The 27,526-nt window shown below is 35.5% G+C and overlaps 1 protein-coding gene across 12 annotated transcripts in view; it reads right to left on the reverse strand.

The window, feature by feature from the left end:
- The window catches only part of LOC125666021 (tyrosine-protein phosphatase non-receptor type 4-like), an 88,712-nt gene extending 65,923 nt beyond the window's left edge, over positions 1-22,789 (reverse strand). For 3 of the 12 annotated variants that reach the window (XM_056151284.1, XM_056151280.1, XM_056151281.1), the window contains exons 1-10: positions 21,009-22,789; positions 8,559-8,710; positions 6,775-6,927; positions 6,160-6,202; positions 5,723-5,798; positions 5,164-5,261; positions 3,792-3,912; positions 1,590-1,677; positions 1,186-1,227; positions 325-369 (exon numbers count right to left, since the gene is read on the reverse strand). In XM_056151284.1, coding sequence (XP_056007259.1) covers positions 325-369; positions 1,186-1,227; positions 1,590-1,677; positions 3,792-3,912; positions 5,164-5,261; positions 5,723-5,798; positions 6,160-6,202; positions 6,775-6,927; positions 8,559-8,710; positions 21,009-21,138 — 948 coding nt within the window. In that variant the 5' untranslated portion in view covers positions 21,139-22,789. Of the gene's footprint in view, positions 1-324; positions 370-1,185; positions 1,228-1,589; positions 1,678-3,791; positions 3,913-5,163; positions 5,262-5,722; positions 5,799-6,159; positions 6,203-6,774; positions 6,928-8,558; positions 8,711-18,095 lie in introns of all 12 variants that reach the window. The other 9 variants (XM_056151288.1, XM_056151283.1, XM_056151289.1 and 6 more) reach the window with 6 other exon arrangements.
- Between the last annotated feature and the right edge of the window lie 4,737 nt (positions 22,790-27,526).

Consider the following 27,526-nt stretch of genomic DNA (forward strand, 5'->3'; position numbering starts at 1 on the left):
ATTCTAACAAGAGATGTAAAAACAAACATTAATTGGCAATTAGTTGTAGGGATAAAATACTAACAAGGCAGAAAATGACTACAGACTTCGGAGGATACACAATGAGTCTATACATCAGATACTAGTCCGTCTGAAATCACCAAATGCACCAACCAATCAGGTATTTCATTTGCTGGACCAATCAGACAGCGGCTTTGCTGACTAGTTGTGTGTCGTGCACTGTGATTGGTTATACGAATGTTAGGGGGTTAATACAAATGAATCAGCTGTTGATGAGAGAACCCCTTTACCAGTGTTATAGCACAAGAGAGAAAACATACTAACTAGTATATTGCACAGTCTCTGTTCATTCGCATCAATAAACATGCCCTACAAAAACAGAGGTCCGAGGGTGTCAATGTATGTCAAAGCACTGACCAAGAAGAACATAATCCGGCACTCTACTACAAATACGTGTGCCACTTCCGAAACAAAAAATATGTACACAGGTAACGATCCTCTGTACTATTCATTTTGAGAATACTTACTTACATATGTATGTGAATAACACACAATTATGCAGAAAAGTACTTTACATGGTATCACAAGAATTACAAGACTACATTTGTATATGATTTCTCATTTTAAAATCAACAAGGCTTTCAAAAAATCTAAATCAAGCTTCAAGGCAAGCAGAAAAGCTGGAGAGGGTAGAGAAATGTCTCTCCTTAATAAATCTAACATATGTTTGTCCACTTCATTAAACTACCAAAAAAAACCACTCCTGAAAAACAATATCAACTTTCAAAATGCATTCTTCAAACATTTCATTCCATGTTAAGGTACAAAAGTCTGTAATGTTATTTCATTCACCAAAGTGAACAATGGACCACGGCAAAACAAACAGCATTCCTTGAATATTTCAGATGGATTTCATTTTTTCTTTTTCTTTTAGATTTCATGAAAAGATAACAATTTTGAACAAGAAAGAACAAACATGCTTTTCTAGAATGATTAATTTTAAAAAAATATATCTATATATAAAAATTTCATAAACATCTTCAGAGTGAAATTCAGAATTATTTTCAAACCAGTAAATCATTCAAGATAGATATATACACCATTCAAGATGTAATGAATGCAGAAAAAGCCACGTTCAGGTTGAACCTGGGATTAGCAGCACCCTACTTTGTGTTGACAACTTACATAGAAAGGGGAGTTAACTGGGATCTCCCGATCATAGGACACCTAGAAAGACATCGATCACAATCACACACAGTCTCCTCAACTAATCACTGTGTCGCATCGTTTTCTTCATTTCTCAACAACTGTCTTTGAATTGCAATATAATACATAATCAATAATGTTTGTTCTTGTTACTTCAAAGGTGAGAAACTAAATATTTTATCCGTTTAGTCCAGGATATAGATATTTTATCATGATGAGGTAAATTATAATTCTGGGAGGGGGGGGGGTTGACAGAGCAAAGACAGGAGGACCAATACACAAACTCACAGGAAAACTTGCCTGTCCATCACGAAACCACAAGCTTTATGGTGTACATATCTAAGCACTGTGTATTTTCTCCAAGCTGGAGTTACTTCCCTTACCCTAGCATTATGAAGGTCCACTCCGTACATTTCCAGTCGTTTGGCTTTATCCAGGTAATGGTACTCCGCATCAGCAGGTGTCTGTCCCCTGAAATGATCAAAGTCCGGTTAGATGACCTGTACTAAGCTACATTACCGTGGAAACCCGTTATTACGTGTCTCATTTTTTCATAATAAAATAAGGTAATACTGGGGAAACATGATAATATGATCTGTACTAAATTATACTATGTCTCATTTGCTCTACTTTATATGATAATATGATCTGTACTAAATTATACTATGTCTCATTTGCTCTACTTTATATGATAATATGATCTGTACTAAATTATACTATGTCTCATTTGCTCTACTTTATATGATAATATGATCTGTACTAAATTATACTATGTCTCATTTGCTCTACTTTATATGATAATATGATCTGTACTAAATTATACTATGTCTCATTTGCTCTACTTTATATGCATACAATCATATGCAGTTTTACTGATAATATGATCTGTACTAAATTATACTACAGTGGAACCCCGTTATTACGTTCCCCCTTTATTACGTTAGTCCGCATATTACGTTGGAATTTCAAAGCACAAAACCATTTCTTAACAAACCTATATAAAATAGACCTCGTTATTACGTTGTCCTAAAATGCCGGGACTCGGTATTACGTTGTAAAAATTCCGACAAAAACGTAATAAACCCCTAATTATTCAATAGTGATTCTCAAAATAATAAGCCATTCACACCTTGACTGCCTGAGGCAGTCACCACGTAAATTTCCTGGTCTGTTTGGGGATTAGAGACGCTTGACTGATCACGCTTCGATAGATCTAGCGACATCAATACAGGTGAATACCCTGTATAGAAGCCAGTGATAAACAATTAAATAATGTTTATTTAGAAATTGTACTCTATGAAATTTACTTCATTTTTCATATTTTGATAACCAAAGAAATAATTTCTCAACCACCTGCGTGTTCAGCATAGTGTGATTACCTTCGCTATTAAAACTCTATTCACGGACAGCTTTGGTACCAAACAAGAAAGGCAAGATTTATCGTAGCAATGTTACAACCGCTTGGGTAACTGCTTGGACATAGGTGACTAAAGGTGTTCAATTAAAAAAATTGTTCGTTGTTTGGACATGCAGCTTGGGTGTTCGTAAATCTCGTCCATACATACACCAATCTATCGGCCAATTCGTGCACGGCATTTACCTCAGTGAATATTTTAAAATCCCTTGATGCGCACGTGATTTTAGTGTCATCATTTAGCATTATAAATGAAATCTTCGTGCATCATTATATTTTTTTATGTGGATTGCGCTTAAATTGTTCTCCGTGCATGTTTATGTTGGTGAGAAGTGTGTAAGTGTTGGGTATCCTGTGCATTTTGTGTCTAGAGTTTTGTTGTTTTTTTGGGTGGGATTTTTTTATTGTGTTGTGTATTGTGTAATTAGAGAACTTAATAAAAACGATGTTTTGTTATTTTTTTAATACGAATGTTGAATATGAACCGGAACGAGTTATTGAGAGAAATTTACATGAACGCATTGTTTTAAAGTTGAACAAAATGGCGGTCCAAACGAATGCAGAAAAAGCAACGTTTATCAAAACATCCTTATGTATCCTACACCGAAATGAAGAAAAGGGATAAGAACATGAAGAATTATGGACATTAAAGATAAGATGTAAATAAAACAAAGTATCATAGTCTTTTAAACAAAGAAACAGTAAAGATATATTCACACACCCCTTCACGGAGTACCAACGGACGATATACAATTTCCAAATGATAATTATAACGGATTTCACTGGGAACGTTTATTACGTTGCCCCCGGTATTACGTTATTTTATCGTGACAAAATGGAAAACGTAATAACGGGGTTCCACTGTATGTCTCATTTGCTCTACTTTATATGCATACAATCATATGCAGTTTTACTGATAATATGATCTGTACTAAATTATACTATGTCTCATTTGCTCTGCTTTATATGCATACAATCATATGCAGTTTTACTGATAATATGACCTGTACTAAATCATACTATGTCTCATTTGCTCTACTTTATATGCATACAATCATATGAAGTTTTACTGATATTTCTTTCCATAAAATTAAACAATATAAAAATTTGTGAGTATGAAACCAATCTGGAGAGTAGAGTTGTCTCTCTCTCTCTCTCTCTCTCTCCAAACCTGTGCTGTTTATGGAGCTCAGAGACTTGTTTCTCAAAATCTTCTGTTTGATGTGGAATGAACCTGTAGTCCGAGATATAATTCCCCTTGTGTTCATCAGGATTATAGTCCCCAAGTTCAGCTGTAAAACAAAAGTCACATAATCACTGTTGAGAAAAACAATGAAATGAAAGAACTGCGTGATTGTGGGTACCCCCCCCCCCCCCCCACACCCCCCCCCCCCCCCCCCACACACACACAATGAGACATGCACACACACACACACTCTTCCCTTATTCAATCATAAAATCACATTCAGTAATACCTAGTAAACACAACTCTAAAACTGTGCCTCCATAGAATAATTTATTGATTTTATTTCCACCATAAAAGTCACAATGGCTGACAAATAACAATATTTATCTACAACTTGGCCAAACTGTATACTTTAAATGGTTCAAAACAATAACATAAGGAAGTTCCGTTAAATATTTATTGACTGTTCTTCTAGGTCAATATACTGCCGAAATTACTATAAAGGAAATGTCTCTATATCCGACACTATCGTGTCATACACTAGTCTATCTAAAATATGGAAATAAAAATCACAAAATTTGTCAGATTTTAAACTTATCACTATTGTTTAACACATTGTTGTTCTCTTGTACTGTGAAATCCAACCCTCATGTAACTCTATAGGCGTGATATGGTTTGATTGATAAATTGAATATTGATTTACGTCCCTCTTGAGAATATTTCACTCATAAGGAGACATCACCACTGCCGGTGAAGGGCTGCAAAATTTCGGCCTATGCTCGGCACTTATTGACATTGAGCAGGGAGGGATCTTTATCATGCCACACCTGCTGCGACACGGGGCCTCGGTTTTTACAGTCTCATCCGAAGGACCGCCCCATTTAGTCGCCTCTTACCACAAGCAACAGGGTAATGAGGACCTTTTCTAACCCGGATCCCCATGAGAATGTGATATAGTTTGCCATATATATATATAGGCAGTGCCTGCTGTCCGATCCTATTATGATTTATCATAAAATACTGTTTCAATTTAATATGGTTTGCCAAATAAATATTATTACATGTTCTATGGACTCTTATGAATTGTGGCAAATTTGTTGTTAATCTAAATTTGACAATTTTATCAAATTGTTAAAAAAAAATTTCACCCTTCTTTTCCTCTACTTAAATACAAAGATGTTGTAGCTAAACATACAGCATAAAACATACAGTTGAGACAGATTAACAATGGAAAAAGCAGACAACAGCACTTCAGAACCAGGGTATGAATCCATTTTTTCTGTTTAATAAGTGCTGTGTCATTTTCCCTCAATGACACAAATTTTGCCACTTAAGAGTATAGAGTGATTTCCCTTACACTGTATGGCAAAACTGGCCAGCAGGGCGGCGGTACTGGGTGGAGTGACTAGACGGCCTTCTAAAATGTCTCTTTTCACTTGCAAGAAAAAGTGATACCTGGAATGTACAGAGAAATAGACTACATTAACAACAAATGATGACATAATGGATATAATCAACAACAAATGATGACATCACAGATTTCATCAACAACAAATGATGACATCATCAATTTAATCAACAACAAATGATGACATCATCGGTTACATCTATGACAACATGGTGGGTCTACAAATTGAGTATACCCTCTGGCGGCCTATACAGTGAACACTCCCTCTGGAGGCCAATACGGTAAGCATGCCCTCTAGTGGCGAACAAATTAAGCACTCCCTCTGGTGATCTACAAATTGAGCACTCCCTCTGGTGGCCTATACAGTTAACACTCTCTCTGGTGGCCTATACAGTTAACACTCTCTCTGGTGGCCTATACAGTTAACATTCTCTCTAGTGGCTAACTTAAGCACTCCCTCTGGTTAGCACTCTCTCTCATGGTCTACAAACAGAGCACACCAACTTACCGTGTATACTCTTCCCCCAGCTTACTAGGATCCGAAACATAAAACTTCACTCGAAAATAAAATTCATAAGGAGGACCTGTAGAGAGAAATGTATTCTATGTCATAATTCATTCAATCAAAAACATTTCAGGTTTAAAGTTAAACCAAATGTACTTGTGCTTTTCACATGTAACCAATGTGTTCTAGATACATTCCACTGATTAATCAACATCAGACAAAATCTATAATTAGATACTGTAGATTCTTTACCTTACGCGAGTACTTAATATCACGAAATGACTCGTACACATCAAATCGCGACAACATAAATTCGTGAGAGCTCTGTTGAGTTTTTACATGTATATTGAAATAAAATCAAAAGCAAATAATCTTAGTTCTTGCAAACTTACGCGACAATAAATTCCTTGCGTATATTTAGGAATTTACGGTATACTTACCCCTGCACTGTTTCTTTATTGTCTTTAAGGGGTCGAGCCATCTCTGAAACACAAACTTATAGTCAGACAAAATGCTACAGAAGAAAATTAACTCCATAGGACATTCCATGTGACTTACAATTGCCATGACTAAAGCAGTTACCACTACAGTATTTACAACCTCATAGGTAATAGTATTCTATAATTGTCTGTGTGGTTCATCTACCACTGAAATACACAGGTAGCACCTCTTACTGCAGTAATGGTAGAAGAAGTACACACCACTGCATAGAAAGTTAACATTCCCTACAATGTGATACCACCTCTTACCATTACGTAAGAACATACCACCACTTACCACTTCATAGTTTTTATCACTTAGACATTACCACTCACTCTTAAGTAGGTATTACTTACCACTATGTAGTCCTGTATAACCACTTACCATTAAATAGTTATAACCACTTACCATTAAATAGTTATAACCACTTACCATTAAATAGGTATAACCACTTACCATTAAATACATATAACCATTTACCATTAAATAGTTATAACCACTTACCATTAAATAGTTAAACCACTTGCCATTAAATAGGTATAACCACTTACCATTAAATAGGTATAACCACTTACCATTGCGTAGGGTCCCACTGGGAGGTGGACATGACTGACCATACCATCCGGGGCAGGGGAGAGGTCCACAAACTGTAACCCAAAGTAATCTTTTTCCACCAGCTCAAGGTGACCAAACACCTTATCTAGCAGCACTTGGGACTTGGCTTTTTTCTGTGAAGATAAAATTTACCTGTATATATATATCTGGAATATGAACACCGAGGCTTTCTTATTAACAGATAAAATATACCTGTATATATATATCTGGAATATGAACACTGAGGCTTTCTTATTAACATTCATTCATTTACACAGACAACTATTCGTTATAGGGGTTGAAATGAACTTTTTCTGCCACTAGCTACAATAAAGACCTAGAGCCTAAACTTAAAAGAATGAATTAGAATGCTCTTTTAATCACGTTTTATCTAAATCAATGATTTCTTTCCCCATGATTACTGAGCCCATTGGGGCAACAGACAATGTTTAGAAGTCATTGATGTGGGTCGGATGTTGCAATGCTGGGTCTTTAATGACCATCATTCCACTCATCCACCACATGTTTACTAAAGGTCAAGGTTCAAAGTCTTCCATTTTCTTACTACACATCTGTGTTTGTGATAATATATAATTCAATGTGTAACCTTGATTCTGAATAAATAATCATAAAATTTGAAAAACATAAAAGAGACAGATAAAAACAGTTAATGAAACATAAGCATTTGTGTGATTCTGAGAGCAGGTAAATGATGCATCACTAAGAAGAAAAAAAACGGATTTGTAACGACCATGGTTTGTAAATCACCACTCCCTATGATTTTCGGCTGTCAACTATTTTTCATTCGCAATTTTTCAAATTTAACTTGCATTATTTCAACACCTGTTCAAACAAGAATCTTAGTCCAATGAATATATATTCTGTATCTGAAATCCTTTTATTCTGAAAATAATATATGATAACGATCATTAGGAATGAAAACTTTAAGTATGATGAGGTCTCCATCAGTTCCCACTGTGACCATTCAAACACAATGTTTTTGTGCTGCTGTTCAGCCTTCCAGTAATCCACTCCCCCACTTATTTTGGATCCACCATATAAAAATTTTGAACCGCAATAATCATAGGTAAAAAAAACAGGAAAACGTTTACGAGTTAGTTACCTGAGACATTTTTATGCATAGGCATACAGACAAGCAAGTTGATTACTGCCGATTACTGATTATTGCCGATTACTGATTACTGCCGATTACCGATTACTACCAATTACTGATTACTGCCGATTACTGATTACTGCCGATTACTGATTACTGCCGATTACCGATTACTACCAATTACTGCCGATTACTGATTACTGCCGATTACTGATTACTGCCGATTACTGATTACTACCAATTACTGATTACTGCCGATTACTGCAGATATAAAGGCAGTACAGTACATTCCTTAGATTACACAAGTACTTAACTCAGCAAAATTAACAATCTCATGAATTCCCATTTATAAATGTAAAATTATGATTGCTATCCTCAGATAGCCGATATCACAAAAAATACCTCTCACAAATTAGCAACACTATTGATTACAGTAAAACACAGCTATAGCAAACATGTTTATAATGAATTCATGCTTACAGCAAAGTTATTTTCATTCCCTTCAGTTTTAAAACTTGTTTTAAACTAATTAGATACAACAAAATCATGTTTATAGTGAATTAAAATTGTTCGTCCTCGGCACTTTGCTATAAGCACATTTTACTGTATCTGTATATTTACGGTTATTGACCAATCAGATAAAATCCTTACATCGACTTCGAAGTCCTGTTGACTGTCGTCAAGGAAGTGGACCATACAGGTGACCATTTTAGGCTGTCTGTCCTGTAGATGGGATGACATCTCAGAGGCTCGGACATTATACGTACCGCCAGACACTAGCCTCATGGACATGCTGTGCAGCTCTGATAAAAAAAAAAAAAATCCGCCATCAACATCAAATTATGCATAAGTTAATAATACACTTAAGAAATAAATAATAATAAAGGATTCAAATGGATATTAATAATGGGATCTGATACCTTCACTACCAGAACTCAAAAACCAAAACCTGATGTACTTCATGAAGTATGTCAGTGTGAAGTGCCACAGTTCATACCCTCATGATGTATTTTCAAAAATGAAATTCATTATCTATTTCTTAAATATACACTTAGCAATATCTAAGTGTGTTCAGGAACTTGCACCCCACCCCCAAGAAATTATTTTAGTTTACAACTCTTTTTGGCTATTATCTAAATAGCCTCAACTGTGTGACAATACCCTGACTGTGTGATAATGTACTGACTGTGTGATAATGTACTGACTATGTGATAATGTACTGACTGTGTGATAATGTACTGACTGTGTGATAATGTACTGACTGTGTGATAATGTACTGACTGTGTGATAATGTACTGACTGTGTGATAATGTACTGACTATGTGACAATGTACTGACTGTGTGATAATGTACTGACTGTGTGATAATGTACTGACTGTGTGATAATGTACTGACTGTGTGATAATGTCCTGACTGTGTGATAATGTCCTGACTGTGTGATAATGTACTGACTGTGTGATAATGTACTGACTGTGTGATTATACCCTGACTGTGTGACAATGTACTGACTGTGTGATAATGTACTGACTGTGTGATAATGTCCTGACTGTGTGATAATGTACTGACTGTGTGATAATGTACTGACTGTGTGACAATGTACTGACTGTGTGACAATGTACTGACTGTGTGATAATGTACTGACTATGTGACAATACCCTGACTGTGATAATGTACTGACTGTGTGATAATGTACTGACTGTGTGATTATACCCTGACTGTGTGATAATGTACTGACTGTGTGATAATGTCCTGACTGTGTGATAATGTACTGACTGTGTGATAATGTACTGACTGTGTGATAATGTCCTGACTGACTGTGTGATAATGTACTGACTGTGTGATAATGTACTGACTATGTGATAATGTACTGACTGTGTGATAATGTACTGACTGTGTGATAATGTACTGACTATGTGATAATGAACTGACTGTGATAATGTACTGACTGTGTGACAATGTACTGACTGTGTGACAATGTCCTGACTGTGTGATAATGTACTGACTATGTGACAATGTACTGACTATGTGATAATGTACTGACTATGTGACAATGTAATGACTATGTGATAATGTACTGACTATGTGATAATGTACTGACTATGTGACAATGTACTGACTGTGATAATGTACTGACTGTGTGACAATGTACTGACTGTGTGATAATGTCCTGACTGTGTGACAATGTACTGACTGTGTGACAATACCCTGACTATGTGATAATGTACTGACTGTGTGACAATGTACTGACTGTGTGATAATGTCCTGACTGTGTGACAATGTACTGACTGTGTGACAATACCCTGACTATGTGACAATGTACTGACTATGTGATTATGTACTGACTATGTGATAATGTACTGACTATGTGACAATGTACTGACTATGTGATTATGTACTGACTATGTGATAATGTACTGACTGTGTGACAATGTACTGACTGTGTGATAATGTACTGACTATGTGACAATGTACTGACTGTGTGACAATGTACTGACTGTGTGATAATGTACTGTGTGATAATGTACTGACTATGTGACAATACCCTGACTGTGACAATGCCATTGACTGTGTTATTTCCAACGAAACACAATTTGAATCCTAGGGGTTTTCAACCTCTCATTGTTTTCTGATGAAGTTTTAAATATAGAATAGCATTGATTCTAATCTAGTAAGGTATTCTGAATTCTTCACAAAATGGAAATACACATGCATTCCCTTTGTGGTTTTTGAATCCATTTTTACTATGAGCATTCACTTAATAGGAAATCAATTCACTTTATATTTATAGTACAGTACCCTTGTATTATATAATGAACATCCCCCTTCAAAAGCATCTCAACCAATAGAAATTAAAGTGTCCCCTAAATTCCTAAATTCTTGCACTGTAATGCCCCCCCCCCCCCCCCCCCCCCCCTGCACGTAATCATTTCCACTAGAAATACAGTGTCTGTACTGTACGATGAGCTTGAGTGTGCTGTGTGTTTACGATGAGCTTGAGTGTGCTGTGTGTTTACGATGAGCTTGAGTGTGCTCTGTGTTAAAGAAAATTCAATAGTGTCATAAAATACACAAAAATCAATGGCCATTTCATTCTTAAAACCGCTACTCCCTCACAGATTAATCGGCCATTAAGTCCCAGAAGCTAGTTTCAAAGAGACCACCACATTCTCTGATATCTACAGTAATGAGGAACTTACAGCATTATCTAATATTTCACTCCAGACAAACTCTTTGTGAATGCAATTTCACATGGTGGCAAATTCCCGTTTCAATATTTTTGCATATCGTTGAATTATCAATTTCACTGGAATGTAATTCTAATTGTTTTCACCTGTTGTGTGGATTAAGCACATTATCAAAAGATTATACCCCGGGCCAACCTCAAAATCCACACATTCATCAAACTGCTCACTTAATTCTCTCAAACCACAAAAATCGGGCCAAACAAAAATAAGTGATATTCTACTGCAACAGGTACATGACATTTCAAGGATCCTCAAGATTCAAAATGAGATGTTTTAAAATACTCTGTAGAATCTGTTCTGATTTCATGAAAATTTACTTTCATTTTCTAAAACTATTCAAACCTTACTTAATTCCAGTTAAATATGTTTATGGTAATAAAGGTTCAATAATGAATGGCATTGCATTCTGACGGCTGAAGCCAAGGGTGCTTAAACAATACATTGTTATTGATTGCGAAACAATTTACCTCCATAAACATGCAACTAATGTTTCAAAAAAAAATAAGTTCTCTGGTGTTCAAGAATGTGTGAAAATCCGCATGCTGAGTAACTGTAACAGCAAAAAACGGCTCCAACTGAAATCAGTCGCTTTACCTGTTACAAATATTCACCAGTATTGAATAATTTTATTTTACAAATATTTTACAAAAATGTTGAAGGTTTAAAATATCCGAGTAATTCTGACATAACGATGGGTATAAAAGTAAAGAAATATAAGAACAAGTCACTGATATTCAAATAAAATTGTGTACAGTGTATAAAGGCTATTCTTTACACATACAGGTAAACTTCGATATCGAGAACTTGGTAGGACTGAAGAAAAACTTCGAGATATCTGAGGGTTCGAGAAATCGAAGTTAATGAAATTGACACCAATATTATGTAATGTTTTATGTCGTTCTATTTGACAGGCAAATAAACACACTTTAAGCGGTAATAGTTTTAGTTTGAAGTTATAGGGATTTTCAAAAATATGTTTGCATTTGCATATATATATTGAGTATCAATTACTTTATTTGATAATGCAACACTTACATTTTACGAATTTCGGTCGGTTTTAATAATGATAATCACCGTTATTACGTTCAATTCTGTATTTCTGATACACGGATTTGTGTTACGCTTTGTAAATGATAAACCGATCACTGCAATAATTATGAAGACGGAGACGGGAAACATCATTCTATAATAATTATTTAAAATTGTTAATAAACGTAAACAAAAGCACTACACTTATAATGATGAATTTGTTTCGACTGTATGAACAAGAAGTTCCCTTTTTACATCAGTGCAAAAAAGTCTATAATTGTTTAATTTCTTGATGACCATATCAGTTTAATGTGTCCAGTGGTAACTTTGATCTGTAATAGCATGTGTAAGCGTGTATTACGACAAAATTTCAGTACTCTCCCAAAGCTGCTTGTTTAATGTCATCTTATGTATAAGTGGACATTTCATGATCACCTCCAACCACCCAGTCTGCACAATTAGACAACGCCACCCAATCAACAGCTTGGGGCTAATAAGGCGTGATTATCAGCAATAGTCCCATGAAGCCCGTGCTAGACCTAACGAAAACATCCAACAGACCGTAAAATTAGAATCATGGGATGATTGAGTACTTCAGGTGTGAATTCAATGGAAAGAGAAAGTATTCGACATATAGGTGTTCGAGATATCGAAGTTTACCTGTATAGTGTTAGATACTGAGCATATAATGTCCAAGTTTTTCCCCATGGCCTTCAGGATAAGACAATGTTCTTCTGCAACAACTTCATCATTGTAATTCTGACCTTGTTAATTTGTCTGACCCTGTGAATACTATCACCAATGATACAACCATGCAGATCAGGTCAATCTCTCTCTCTGTCACTACCTCTGTTCAGGAAGAGACTGACTTAGTGCCTGCCTGTTCTCCCTCATCTCCAACACGTGATATAAACCTGCAGATCCCTGGAGCCATCTGTGTCCCTCCGAAAAAACCAGACTCATAAACAAAACACGTCTATTGATCAATTGAAGCACACAACTGCATGTAACTGCACTTCATTGAAAATGAGTGCCATTTCCAAACCCATTTTTCAAATGAGCAGCTAATTCCCCTCCCTGGAATCCTTGTATCAACAACGGATATCAAAAACTGAGCCCCATCTATCACCGACTCCTGCCAAAATCATAATTCTTAGTCAATCCTTTCCACTGCTACCCATTCTTTATCAAAGCTACCTAATAAGACATCCGCAAAATATTATCAACCAAAGCCACACCAACCGCTAACAGCTACCTAATAAGACATCCGCAAAATATTAAACACATTTAGCATCTTATTGAAATGTCATCAAAATGAACTATATAATAAAAATTTCAGCAGTCCTTTAAAATTGGGGGCCCCATTGAAATTAACACTGTACAATGTCAATACTTGTACAGCAGTATACAGAGTAAGTCTTCTGAAATGGTGAATATGTTGTCATAGACCTGGAATATGTCAAAGAATTTTTTTTTTTTTAAGAAAGGAATGAGGTCATATTTAACTAGAGGGTGTAGCAATATACTAATGCAATGTCTCGTACAGATGTTTAACTGTCCAGTATTAATAGGATACAAAGGACATTCGACACAGAGACGGGATCGACAGTAAGCAATTACGCTGGGATCAACGTCCATAAAAAACATCTATAAAAACGATGAGAGACTATGTCTGCTAGTAAAAGCCAACTGTATGGAACATTAACATTAAGAAACAAATGGTAAAAATGCTACTTGTAAGCCCTGCTCAGAGAGAGTCGCATCTTCAGTAGGACATCAAATTTATTACTTCATTTAGCTCTACAAACTAAACTTTAATAAACAAAACAGGTCCATGGACCACATCAATCACCTGAGACACCTTGACCCTGCTGTTGTTCAGCTGTTGTATTTTCTAAGATAATTTTTCAATCTTTATATTTTCCATGACAATGGCATTTTTGCTTAAATGTCATTAACACAGATAGAGTTTTAAGTACTAAGTAAGTTTGAAATAATGCAATAATAAAAAAAAAATGAAAATCTGGGAAGAACAATTTCAAGGGTACTTGGCCACTTTAATTTAGAGTTAATATTCTTGTTGATTAAAAAGCTGTCAGCTGCTAATGGAAAAGAATGTTTTAATAAGAACATTAACAACTTTACAGGATTTAAAAGACAAATCAATAGAATGATGTTACGACAAAATGAAAACAAGATGTGCTTCTGAAACACCATCCCCTCGTGGCAACAAAGATCTTGTGAGATCATTTTTTACAAAGTATGACACGCCTACCAATATGATATTGCCAAGGTTAACTTCTCTTAAAAGTATGTCAAACTCCAAGGTCAGGGTCACAAGGTTAATAACTTTGACACCAAATGAAAGGTCTTTACAGTGTTTTTCAAACATTCACAAAAATTGCCAAACTTTCCCCAGGAGAAATTGAGGGAATAACTATCTTCTCATTTAATTGTTATTTGTGACCTCTGATGCTGATTTATAAGTCGCAAACTGAGTTTTACTGCAACATGTTAGAAATACAATTTATGCATTTTCTTTGATAAATATCTTACTTCCTCAAGTTTATATAAAATTCAACACATGTCAAAATGTTGACGTTTGACATTATTTTTTAATGCTCATTTATTAGCATCAAACATCAGCATGATCGGTGCATTAGCCAATCCAAATGCACATTACAAAACAGTGGCATTAGAAAGAAACCTTTACTTTACTTTTTCACAAGGATTTGCACATATCAAATAGGAGTCCTATCTCTACCCATTCAATAGTTATGAACAAGCTTAAGAAACAATACACCTTTGATTCTTAGACATGAAACACACATTCTGTTGTTTATCTTATTAATCTAATGAGTGAAAAATTGCCATGACTAAAATAAATCCAAAATAATGTATGTCACTAGTATAAATATTGTATGTCACTGGTATAAATATTGTATGTCACTAGTATAAATATTGTATGTCACTGGTATAAATATTGTATGTCACTAGTATAAATATTGTATGTCACTGGTATAAATATTGTATGTCACTAGTATAAATATTGTATGTCACTGGTATAAATATTGTATGTCACTAGTATAAATATTGTATGTCACTGGTATAAATATTGTATGTCACTAGTATAAATATTGTATGTCACTGGCATAAATAAAGTATGTCACTAGTATAAATAAAGTATGTCACTGGTATAAATATTGTATGTCACTGGTATAAATAAAGTATGTCACTGGCATAAATAAAGTATGTCACTAGTATAAATAAAGTATGTCACTGGTATAAATATTGTATGTCACTAGTATAAATATTGTATGTCACTGGTATAAATATTGTATGTCACTGGTATAAATATTGTATGTCACTAGTATAAATATTGTATGTCACTAGTATAAATAAAGTATGTCACTGGTATAAATATTGTATGTCACTGGTATAAATATTGTATGTCACTAGTATAAATATTATATGTCACTGGCATAAATATTGTATGTCACTAGTATAAATATTGTTTGTCACTAGTATAAATATTGTATGTCACTGGTATAAATATTGTATGTCACTAGTATAAATATTATGTCACTAGTATAAATATTGTATGTCACTAGCATAAATATTGTTTGTCACTAGTATAAATATTGTATGTCACTGGTATAAATATTGTATGTCACTAGTATAAATATTGTATGTCACTAGTATAAATATTGTTTGTCACTAGTATAAATATTGTATGTCACTAGTATAAATAAAGTATGTCACTGGTATAAATAGTTTGTCACTGGTATAAATATTGTATGTCACTGGTATAAATATTGTATGTCACTGGTATAAATATTGTATGTCACTAGTATAAATATTGTTTGTCACTAGTATAAATATTGTATGTCACTAGTATAAATAAAGTATGTCACTGGTATAAATATTGTTTGTCACTAGTATAAATAATGTATGTCACTAGAATAAATAAAGTATAAATATTATAGAAAAATCAGGTCAATACACAAGCCCTCGTCATAACAGACATATGCCCAAGTACAGTCCAAACTATTTCATCTGACACCTGTACAATAAGATTCACTGTATATTTTGACCATTATCTGTGTATCACACTTCTATTCCCTGTGTAACCCGACATCCTGTCTAAACCAGAGCTTGTTCATTTACACAGGTTCTACTAAACTAATAACACTATCCCGACAAAGGGGACGTAATGTCCATTTCCTGGCATACTTCAAAAACATGCACAAAGACAATCAAGTCTTTAACAAATTAATCAATTTCGGTTAAAACCAAAAAGAAAAAGGTTTGCGTTTAACTTAATGATAAACAAACTATACTCAAAGATTGCTGTACCACTTAAATTAATTGCTTTCTTCCAGGAAGTTCAAATAGAAAAAAAAGAAGCGATTAAGAATATCCTCGAGTTATTCTTCAACAGAGGAAAGTAATTAAATCTTGTATTTTTCACTTACGTTAGAGCTTCATTTGATACTTGCTGTGAAGGAATGCGTTACTCATAACAAAAAAAAAAGAAGAAATTTGGGGCTAACAAATCGATAGATCGAGATTGAGAGAGAGAGAGAGAGAGAAAGAGAGAGAGAAATAGAAAAGAAAGATTACAAATGAAAAAGAGTGAGATAAAGAATCAAACAAAAGTACACATCATGTATACAAAAATAAAAAAATATCTTCTTTGTCCTTTTAAACTCTTTCACTTACTGGTAAGCCCAGCGGATACTTCTGTGTTCGAATCCCCAAAGTGGTTTAATTTTTCCCTATAATATGGCTCTTTTTTCAATACACCAGACAAACTTTAAAATTCCCATCACCACTTATATACTACACCCTTCAATCAAGACAATATAAATGGGTGTCATACCTCCTTAAGCTCATGGCCATTAGGTAATTAATTATGATTAAACGAAGCTGTAGCAGTTGTATGATTCCTTTTTCGTGGACGAAAAAAAAATTCCTATCCCCCTTGTTATCCTGGTTTAAATGGTTGGAGTACACACAAAATGTCTGTTTGAAAATCTACCACTGGTAATGAATCCCATCACCAGCTTAAGGACACTTATACATACAAACAAAAATAGATGCATGCATGGCTAATAAATAGATGTTTTGGCTTAGTATGGGGTGTAATAAGTACAAATAGAAAATTTCTTTTAAAAAAGACTTTGCTATGATTTTTCAAAAGCTGAAACATATTACCCCTCCCTATATGTTTTGGAAATAGAAATCAAGGGAATAATTTAATTACATTCCATATAGTAAATTGTATTCATTTTACATATAATATCAAAATATAGATTTAGTTTTCACTTTCATCATTTTGAAAAAAGTTTGTAACTAGTGAGAAGTGAAGGAGTTGTGAACACAGAAATCTAACCTCTATGTACTTAACAAGGCACCCTTTAAGGTGGCTCACTACACCCAGAAATAGTTTCTCAAATCAGTATGAATTGATTTAAATATAAAAGATATGATGATATACAATAAGTATATATGCCAAAAAGGTAAAAACTATAAAAACTTGGATAACAATATAAATTTCAAAAAAATTATTCCAACACATATGAACAGAAGACTGCGGGATTTGAACTCGAGATCTGTGGTTCACCAGCCCAATGCTTTAACCACTGAGCTACGATGATAGACAAACACATCCATCGATACAAGTAATTTCAAAAAATATTTAAATCGCCATCTTGTGACGTCTTGTCATACAGAGTATAAGCTTTAGTGTAGTGAGCTACCTTACACTGCAAAGACACTTTTTTTGACTGCATTTTTATCTCCCAGTCCTGCAGTGAATAATGGTTCATGTCAACATGTCACACAGTACCACGAAATGACACAAGTAACTATCAGCTTGTATAGAGAGACCTTGACCTCTGATCAGACATACCAGCTTCATCCTCTACAGGGATTTCCTTATCCAAAGGAAGACAGGAGTTTCCGGCATCCATCTCTCTCAAATCTCTAATGGCAGATCAGAATATTCCAAATTCACCCACTTCCACAATCAAGAGGGAAAATCAAGATTCATTATCAACCAAAACAAATCTCCATTTCACATCTACACTACTCCATTTTTCCATGTCGTCATCTTAAGACACCTCCTCCTACACACAAATCCTGGACCCATAGTTCATTCAATTTCTTCGATGATGCAAAAAAAACACATAAATTTAAACTTGTATATATATATATATATATATACACACACACACACTAGCTATAGACAACTAGCACTTTTCAATATCTTCATAAAAAACACCACAGATTGTTGAAAAACGATCCACTCTTGGCCTTTGGTATTCCTGCGTTTAACTCACTTCAGCATGGTAAGATTGCAGGACCGTGAAAACTCTCTCTTTAAAAATTGATTTCTCCTGAAAAAAAAAAACATCCATGGCTCTCCAAACTATAGACTGTGGAGGAACACTCTCATGAGAGATCACAGATGACAATCAACAGCGATTAATATCTCCAGAATAAAAAAAAAAATATCCAAAAAAATAGTCCATCACAAAACCGAGAGTCCTCAGCTGATTGACATTCACTGGGTCTCTGCTGTCTCGCCAAAACAGATTTCATCATCATAAACCATACAACCACAGATGCACAAAATATGTTTCAATAAATTATCCATGATTGAAGGACACAGTCATATTTGTTGCTGCACAGTGCACTTATTCACAGTGACACAATTTACGTTTTTTTTATGTAAGGCTCATGTAGTTGGTTCTACGTTATGAAATCCTACACGAGGAATGCTGTCTATAAATCTAGCCAAGATATTCTATTTAGGCCTATCTTACACTATCATTCTAATGTATCTTCTACATAATTAAAACGAAAGACAGCATGCAATTAATTAGATATTACTATGTGAACAATACTTACATGAGAGTAAAATTTTCCTCCACCTTAAACTCCATTTTCAATGTGCGATTCAAACCTTCAAACCTCTAAATCTCAAATCCTCAATTTAAAGCAAACAACAGCTCTGCGATGCTCTCAATTCTCCAGAATGTTAACAGATTCAGAATCTACAGATGTGTGTAGCCAGCTAATAGAGTCAATTAAAACTGGAGGGTTTTCACTTGAAACAATTCTGATATTCTCTTTTTTGTCTTAATGTAAACAATATTCTTTCTAGGCAAATGCCACTTCTGTTTTTCACTTTTTTATTCATCATCACGTGGTTTTCATAAACACCAATACGTTTCCCCCTAGAAACTCATTTCCTCCAAAAAATGTCATCAAAAGATAAACTACTTTAGCCTCGCAGAAAGCACTCAGAAATTTTAAAACTTCTAAAATATAGTTTTATTGTGACCTTCACTTGTCTCAATAAATGACCTTCATACCAAAATCCATAACCAGATAAAAGAGAAATGCCATGTAATGGCAAAATACAATGCACATCAAAAATTCTTAACAACCTTGACCTTTGCCTTTGGAGCCAATGAACATCAAACCCATAGTTCATTAAGCTATATTTCTGATCAACAATAATCTGTATCATCAATCTGAAATGAAATTCCCTACAATGGCTGGGATGACCATTTCACAAAAAGTACACAGGGTTTTTTGTTGTTGTGCAAATACATTATAAAGTAACCATCTGACATTCCAAATCAAAATATAAAGAGTCGGCACTCTTGCCCATAAGAATATTTTTCAAGACAATTCGAATACTCTGTGTTGTTTAGACTTACTTGGCTCCTTAGAACGACTTCCAATTCTTAAAGCAAAAAGCATCATTTTGATAATAAAGTGTGAGCACCACCTTCTGATATAATAATTATGTGAGCACCACCTTCTGATATAATAATTATGTGAGCACCACCTTCTGATATAATAATTATGTGAGCACCACCTTCTGATATAATAATTATGTGAGCACCACCTTTTGATATAATAATTATGGCATCATAAATGTATAACATACTTTACCCAGAGTTTGTAACTTTTTGATTACAAAAAGTTACAGTTACAAAAACTGGACATTTATGTACAACCTCTTTTCCCCCAAAGCTTGAGAATCATCAACATTCAAAACTTTAATTGTGCCTCCCCCCTGATTTTTCTCCAACCGACCATCCCAAAAGCATATAATCACACCAGCAAACTCTTTCAGTACGATGACAACATACAGAGGCAGATCCAGAATTTTTTAAGGGGGGGGGGGACAAATATGAAAGTCAAGTATTAGCCAAAATACTCCGTTATCTTGTGTGCCAAATTTGGAATTCTCATTTATATACATGTGTGTTAGTAATGCCTTGTTTAAATTTGTAAATTTACCACGGACATATGCCCTCAGTCATAATTCCTTAAATGCACAAGTTCAGGATATGCATGAAGAATTCGGAGACATTACGGTGGTTTTTTTTGTTATTATCGATGCTGACACAGGTCTTCTCTATCATGGTGTATGGGAGATTGTTAGAGACATCTTTTAAAATTGCCTGTTTGTCTCTAATGCATACATAAGTAATAAAAGACCATTTTTTTTTAAAAAAAAATCACAGGCATTGAAGTGGGTCATGCATGATTCGATCACATGTACAGGATTCGATCACATGACTGCCCCATTTCATATTCCAGTGACGTTTTTGAACTGTCTCTAACAACCCCCCATACACCATGATAGAGACCTGTGTCAGCTTCGATAATGAAAAAAAATAAGGGAGTGTCTCCGAATTCTTCATGCATATCCTGAACTTTCTAGGACATGAAGTAATGCTGCAAACTGTTACTACATGCATTACATGGATGTTTCAGAGTAAACTTGTCTGTGTGGTTTTACCTGAGAATCTCCTTGGCAACCGAGGGCTGTTCCAGTGTCCTCCCCTCAAGGACTCCAGTTTTTCTTCCACATGGGCAATAAATCTATCCCATAATTCCCTCCATGAGTGGGACGTTAACAAAGCTGCCATATTGCATGTATAATCCAATTCAAATTTTAATTAACGTGTACTCTGATGTCCGCCATCAAATTCCTCCTCAGCACAACACAAAAGATGAAAAATCGATGTCTTTTGGTCTACCCATGTAAAAACCTCAATGGTGCACTTTGGCAATGTCGCTCAAACTTTTCAGAATCTATTAAAATCCTACTAGACCCCCAAATATCATCTATCCAAAACGATAAAAAAAAACTATCTTCCAATGAAATATAAAGCAGCAACCTGCTAATCGTAAAACATATGCATATCCAGTTACAAAATCCCACCATCTGCATTATCTTCTGCATAAATCTCACATCCAGTCTTCATAGCTACCCATGTTTTTCCAGACTCCATAGACCAAAGTCAATTTCCAATTAAAACACTTGTACAATAGAAAAAGAAACTTTCCTTGTTTTGCATGGATAGCACTGTCTCACATTCTGTGCTACACTCGCACCGGTTTGACATTACAATTCCCTCTCTGTATCTATTCCTCCGCTGGCACGTGTGAGCCCTAATGTTTAATAAGATAGATCTATACTGTGACAGTTTAATGCTAAGTGCTTATAGACTTGGACAGAAAGCAGAAATTTCCACACACCACAAGATTTCCCTGTACAGCCTACCCTTCCTCTTTACTTCAAAGACAGACAGAAGGTTTTAATTCACAAACAGTTAGCTACAGACAGATGCTTTCTCATAGTATTCACAAATTGCCTGACAACTCACAAACCTAACCATATGTATCAGTTGTCTTAAATAACCTACAGATAGAGCAGGAAATCAACAACCAGGACAAGTTCAAATGTGATACAAAACTTTTTTTCCTCGATGGACTTTTGTCTAGACTCCACACACCAAACCCATTTACAAATAATATCTGTCCCTCATCAAAGTCTGGCATTAACCAACGAACTGGAATTCTAGTGTCGGACAATATTATTGTTTACATGTTTGATCCTCATGGTTACAATGACATCATGATCAGATAGTTGTCCAACATCTACTCACAAACAGTACATACCAATCCTTCAATGAAGTCATCAGTTCCATTAATGTACCAAATCTTAATTCACAAATCCTATCCTTTCTCATCACAGACACAAAACCCAAATTCAAAAAAAGTGCAGATGCTTAATCATGATGTAGCGTATGCAAATCCATGATAAGACCTCACAATTATTGATAAATGTTAGTGAAAATTCCCAGTTTTACATCCACACAGACAAAACTTAAAACACATGAAAACTATGCCTTGTATAATAATGCCCTTCTCTAAACAAGCAAGATTTCACTACATTCATAGGCTTTATCCGGTCACTGCCTTGCCTTCCAGAAGACACTGCCACATTTGTAGTTTGCCATCATTCATCAAACATCACACTATGGAGTTATCTCCCCTCCAGGCCAACCCTGTCTCCATGGTAACGAGGTCACACCTGTCATCACCAATGTTACGTGGTACACATCAGCAGGATTACCTTCTCTGATAACCATCAGCTACCACTGAATCAAGATACGCCCAGAGAATATTTATGGGGAAGATATTTTTTATGCACTTTAAAGACCAAATCAGTTTGAAGAATCTACGATTTGGGGGGAATTAAAGTCACGTTTTACAAGGCATACTTTTCAAAATAGCTCTGTCATTGAAAAACCATTGTACTTTTTTGTTTAACACATTTCCTTTTCAGCATATATTGGGTTTAGATTTCAGTGTCCTCGAAATGATGACTTTCTATACCCCTTATTACCCACCAGTAACTCAGTGTCCCCGTCCCTTCAGCTTATTACCCACCAGTAACCCAGTGTCCCCATCCCTTCAGCTTATTACCCACCAGTAACTCAGTGTCCCCATCCCTTCAGCTTATTACCCACCAGTAACTCAGTGTCCCCGTCCCTTCAGCTTATTACCCACCAGTAACCCAGTGTCCCCATCCCTTCAGCTTATTACCCACCAGTAACTCAGTGTCCCCGTCCCTTCAGCTTATTACCCACCAGTAACCCAGTGTCCCCATCCCTTCAGCTTATTACCCACCAGTAACCCAGTGTCCCCATCCCTTCACTACCACCAGTAACTCAGTGTCTCCATCCCTTCACTACCACCAGTAACCCAGTGTCCCCATCCCTTCACTACCACCAGTAACCCAGTGTCCCCATCCCTTCACTACCACCAGTAACCCAGTGTCCCCATCCCTTCACTACCACCAGTAACCCAGTGTCCCCATCCCTTCACTACCACCAGTAACCCAGTGTCCCCATCCCTTCACTACCACCAGTAACTCAGTGTCCCCATCCCTTCACTACCACCAGTAACCCAGTGTCCTTATCCCTTCACTACCACCAGTAACCCAGTGTCCCCATCCCTTCACTACCACCAGTAACCCAGTGTCCCCATCCCTTCACTACCACCAGTAACTCAGTGTCCCCATCCCTTCACTACCACCAGTAACCCAGTGTCCTTATCCCTTCACTACCACCAGTAACCCAGTGTCCCCATCCCTTCACTACCACCAGTAACCCAGTGTCCCCATCCCTTCACTACCACCAGTAACTCAGTGTCCCCATCCCTTCACTACCACCAGTAACTCAGTGTCCCCATCCCTTCACTGCCACCAGTAACCCAGTGTCCTTATCCCTTCACTACCACCAGTAACTCAGTGTCCCCACCCCTTCAGCTTAAACAAGGAACAGGTGCTGTCAGTGTAAGTAAATTATATATCTGGATGTTCGTAACACTATAGAGAGTTCGAAGATTACAAAATATTCCTCAGAAAAATGACTACCACTGAATTTTCAGTTGATAATATAAATTCTGTTTTGCCTATTCTAAGTGTATCTTGTCACTTTGGGGAAGCTGTGCCCTTTGTATCATGGTGCATATACAGTGTAAGTCACACATTACAGGCACGTTCTTAAAAAAATCACAGGTTTCTCAACCATGACTAAGATGAATGCTACAATCTAATCTCTTCCATTGTGATCTAGGGGAGGGGTACTGGAATTGTCAACTCCCCTTTAACTGGACAGGGTTGTAAACTCCCCTTTAATTGGACAAATTTAACATCAAAAAAGCTTGTTTTGTCCTTTTGATATATTTGTGGGCCTGTAAGTCCCCCTTTTGGGATAGAAAAAAGTTTCTAAAGTTGACCTCCACCCACCCACCCCACCTTCTGACTCACCTGAAAATTTAACTAATGAAATCAACAAAATCATAACTTCATACATACACTCTTCTCACTATGAGAAATTCTGTTAAGGATTTATCTATATTAAGGTACTCTGCTAAATCAGGACACCTGTTCAGACATTGTTACATGTTGAAAATACCTCATACAGAGCAAACATTCTTCCATCAAGTCTCCAAACCATACACATATATATATACAGCATTCGAAAATGTTTTTACATGATGAAGGTCATCTTCTGGGTGCGACCTGTGAGACTATTCCTACTCTTATATGACCTTTAACCTCTAGTCAGCAGTTTTTTCCCCTTATATAACTGGTACTGATAAACGGTACCATTCCCAATGCCAAAAACCGTTGATTTTCCCCAATTTTGAGACTAAAAATTCCCCCCCCAATTCATTTGCCGAAAAATAGACCGCTGACATCATAATTTACTTAGTCTGAAACGTACGAGGCAACTAAAATGTTCACTTCCGGTATTAAATCGAAATTGATCATGGCAGTGCACGTATTGTTGTAGAGCTACGACGATTCTAGAATGAAGCTACGACGATTCTTACGTCTCACAACAGCAAATATTACCATTGTTTTGTTCTCCATTTTGTCTTTTCTATAGTTGAAATCATTTACCAGTACATTGGTAGAAAATTCTCAATTTGTTCGATTTTGACACTATTTTCCCCATTGAATGGGTACCCAGGGCTTAAAGCTAACTTTTTGTGTCACCAGTCCAGCCAGACTGATGGGGTATAATTTCAACCAGTCCGCAGAAAAATTTACCAGAGCAACAGAGTGTTCCTGAAATAATTAAACATATTTCGTTAATGTTATTAAAATGAAATTTAACTCAATATGCCTCAGACAATATTGTAACACTTAAATGTGGGATTTATATTTAAAAATCAGATTCGTCTGATATCTACATATCGAAGCATGCCAAATATGTGAATAAAATTTCATAAGTATAATTTCCAAAATAATGCTTTAGAAAATTAACCAGTCCCATCGGACTGACTAAAACAAATGTCAGTCAGTCCGCCAGACTTTTAACCAGACACAGACTGACGGGCATATGTTAATTTCGAGCACTGGGTACCGGTACCAGTGGGTAGAAAAAAAACGCTGCAAGTTCTGTCTGATCTCCCACAGTACTCAGTAGTCCATTACACAAACATGCTCAGTGTATTTATAAACAGTTTCCTAATTTTTTTTTCAGTATAAATAAACCTATGCTGTTTCAATGCATCTATGCCTCAATGAAATCCCTGACCCATTAAACTTGACATAAAAACCTATATATTTATATAGGTTATGGGGAATTGAAAAAAAATGGAAGTATGGATAATTTCTGACATAACTGGCTTTCCAAATATGTAAAATACCCATATTGCTGCCATGGTTTTTATACCCTCAAAATACAAAAAGCCTAGATGTTTACTCATTAATTAAATGTGTTTTGTACACGTATGTATGTAATATGTTTTCCGTACTGCTTACAAAATCAGTTGCATTTTTCGTGCATGTAAAACTTCAAACTACATCAGTGTCACAGAGTAGAACTCTGGGGCCATTATATGAAATGGGGATGCTTGCATATCAACTGCTATCTTCATGAATCATGAGAGGATTTCTAAACATTTTTCCTAGATACTGCTAGACAAAACTTCAAACCTTATTGTGGTGTCATCCTGGATTGAGGGGGTAATATTTTGAAAAGACTTGATTTTTGTCAAGATAGAAAGTTGTCGTGCAAGATCTAGTTTTCCTTGTACAAGCTTTAGGGTTCTTAAGATTAAAAAATTTTTTTTTAAATTAAGTACTGTCCCCATTCCATTTTTATTATTTCACAATTACCACCCCTTGAAAAGGAATGCGGTCATTCATTTAAACAAACGCAAACTCCCTTCACCTGTTCACCTAAGGAAGTAATGAACCAATTTTTCCTATTGGGACCACGAAAAGGTAAAAAAAAAATGTGAGAAATTGAAAACAATGTGAATCATTTTCAGGATTCAGGAATATATAAAAGTCTGACACCTTTCACAATTACTTATCTTTTAAGCCATGCACATAAAATCAGCTGCAGTTACCCACTAAATATCACCACATCCATCCATCAACACCATCCCCTGATTCCTTCACTACAGGAACATCATCAATGTTCCCAAACATGTGTCAGACAAACACTTCATATGATTATTAATGTCAGTATTTGCATCACCATACACAAATATAGACTGCATATCAATTTAGTGTAAAGCATTCTTACACAAACCAGTGGTGGGGTTGTTTTTTCTCAGCAATTTGGGAACAGGGACCAGGTCCTCAAGAGTTGGAAATTTCGGCATAAATTTGGTGTAATTGGAAATTTTATCAAACCCATTCATATGAAAAGCAATGTTAAATACCATCTTTTGTGTCTTTTACAAACACCATTGTTGGTAACAATTCAAGAACAATAATGAAATGGCTTATCACATAACTTATAAATGTCAAGAACAATATTGGTATGAATTATCTAATTTTGATTGAAAAAATCCCACATCAACTGATCAACAGTCCTGCTTGAATTTTATTTCTAAACATGCAATCAACAAATTGATTTTTATCTCACACTTAGCAAGTCTGTCTTTGGGAAAACCACCTCATTTGGGGAAAATATATATATATGTAAGCAGTGTTCGAAATTAACCATATATACCGATAGATCGAATCCATGTCAAATGGCACTGGTCTATGCCAATTGTAATTGAGATAGACCAAATTGTCTATACCGATTTTAAACTTTATGAGGAAAGGAGGACATTGTTATGGAAATGGAAAGAAAAATGCTTTCTGAAGTAAATAACAATGTTTTAAATTTGTGTTGGGTTTTTTTCCAATGTGCGGTCTAAGCCAATTCAATGAGGTCTATGTCATCTTGTTTTGGCATAGACCTGTGGTCTATACCAAGTTTTAAAACAATTTCAAACATTGTGTAAGTAAATTTTTGATTCAAAATGGGACCAAATTTCAGTCCCAATCAGCTCTTTAAAAAATTTCTGCATACCAAGTGTGAACACTTATACCCAATGATGATAATCATATACTTGGAAATGTATGCTCAAAAAATGGAAATTTAATGTCAAAAAAAAAAAAACCAGGGGAGCACATATCACATGCTGAATACATTGATTTCCCAAGAA

Source organism: Ostrea edulis, chromosome 10 (genome assembly GCF_947568905.1).
Source record: "Ostrea edulis chromosome 10, xbOstEdul1.1, whole genome shotgun sequence".
Taxonomy (NCBI): Eukaryota; Metazoa; Mollusca; class Bivalvia; order Ostreida; family Ostreidae; genus Ostrea; species Ostrea edulis.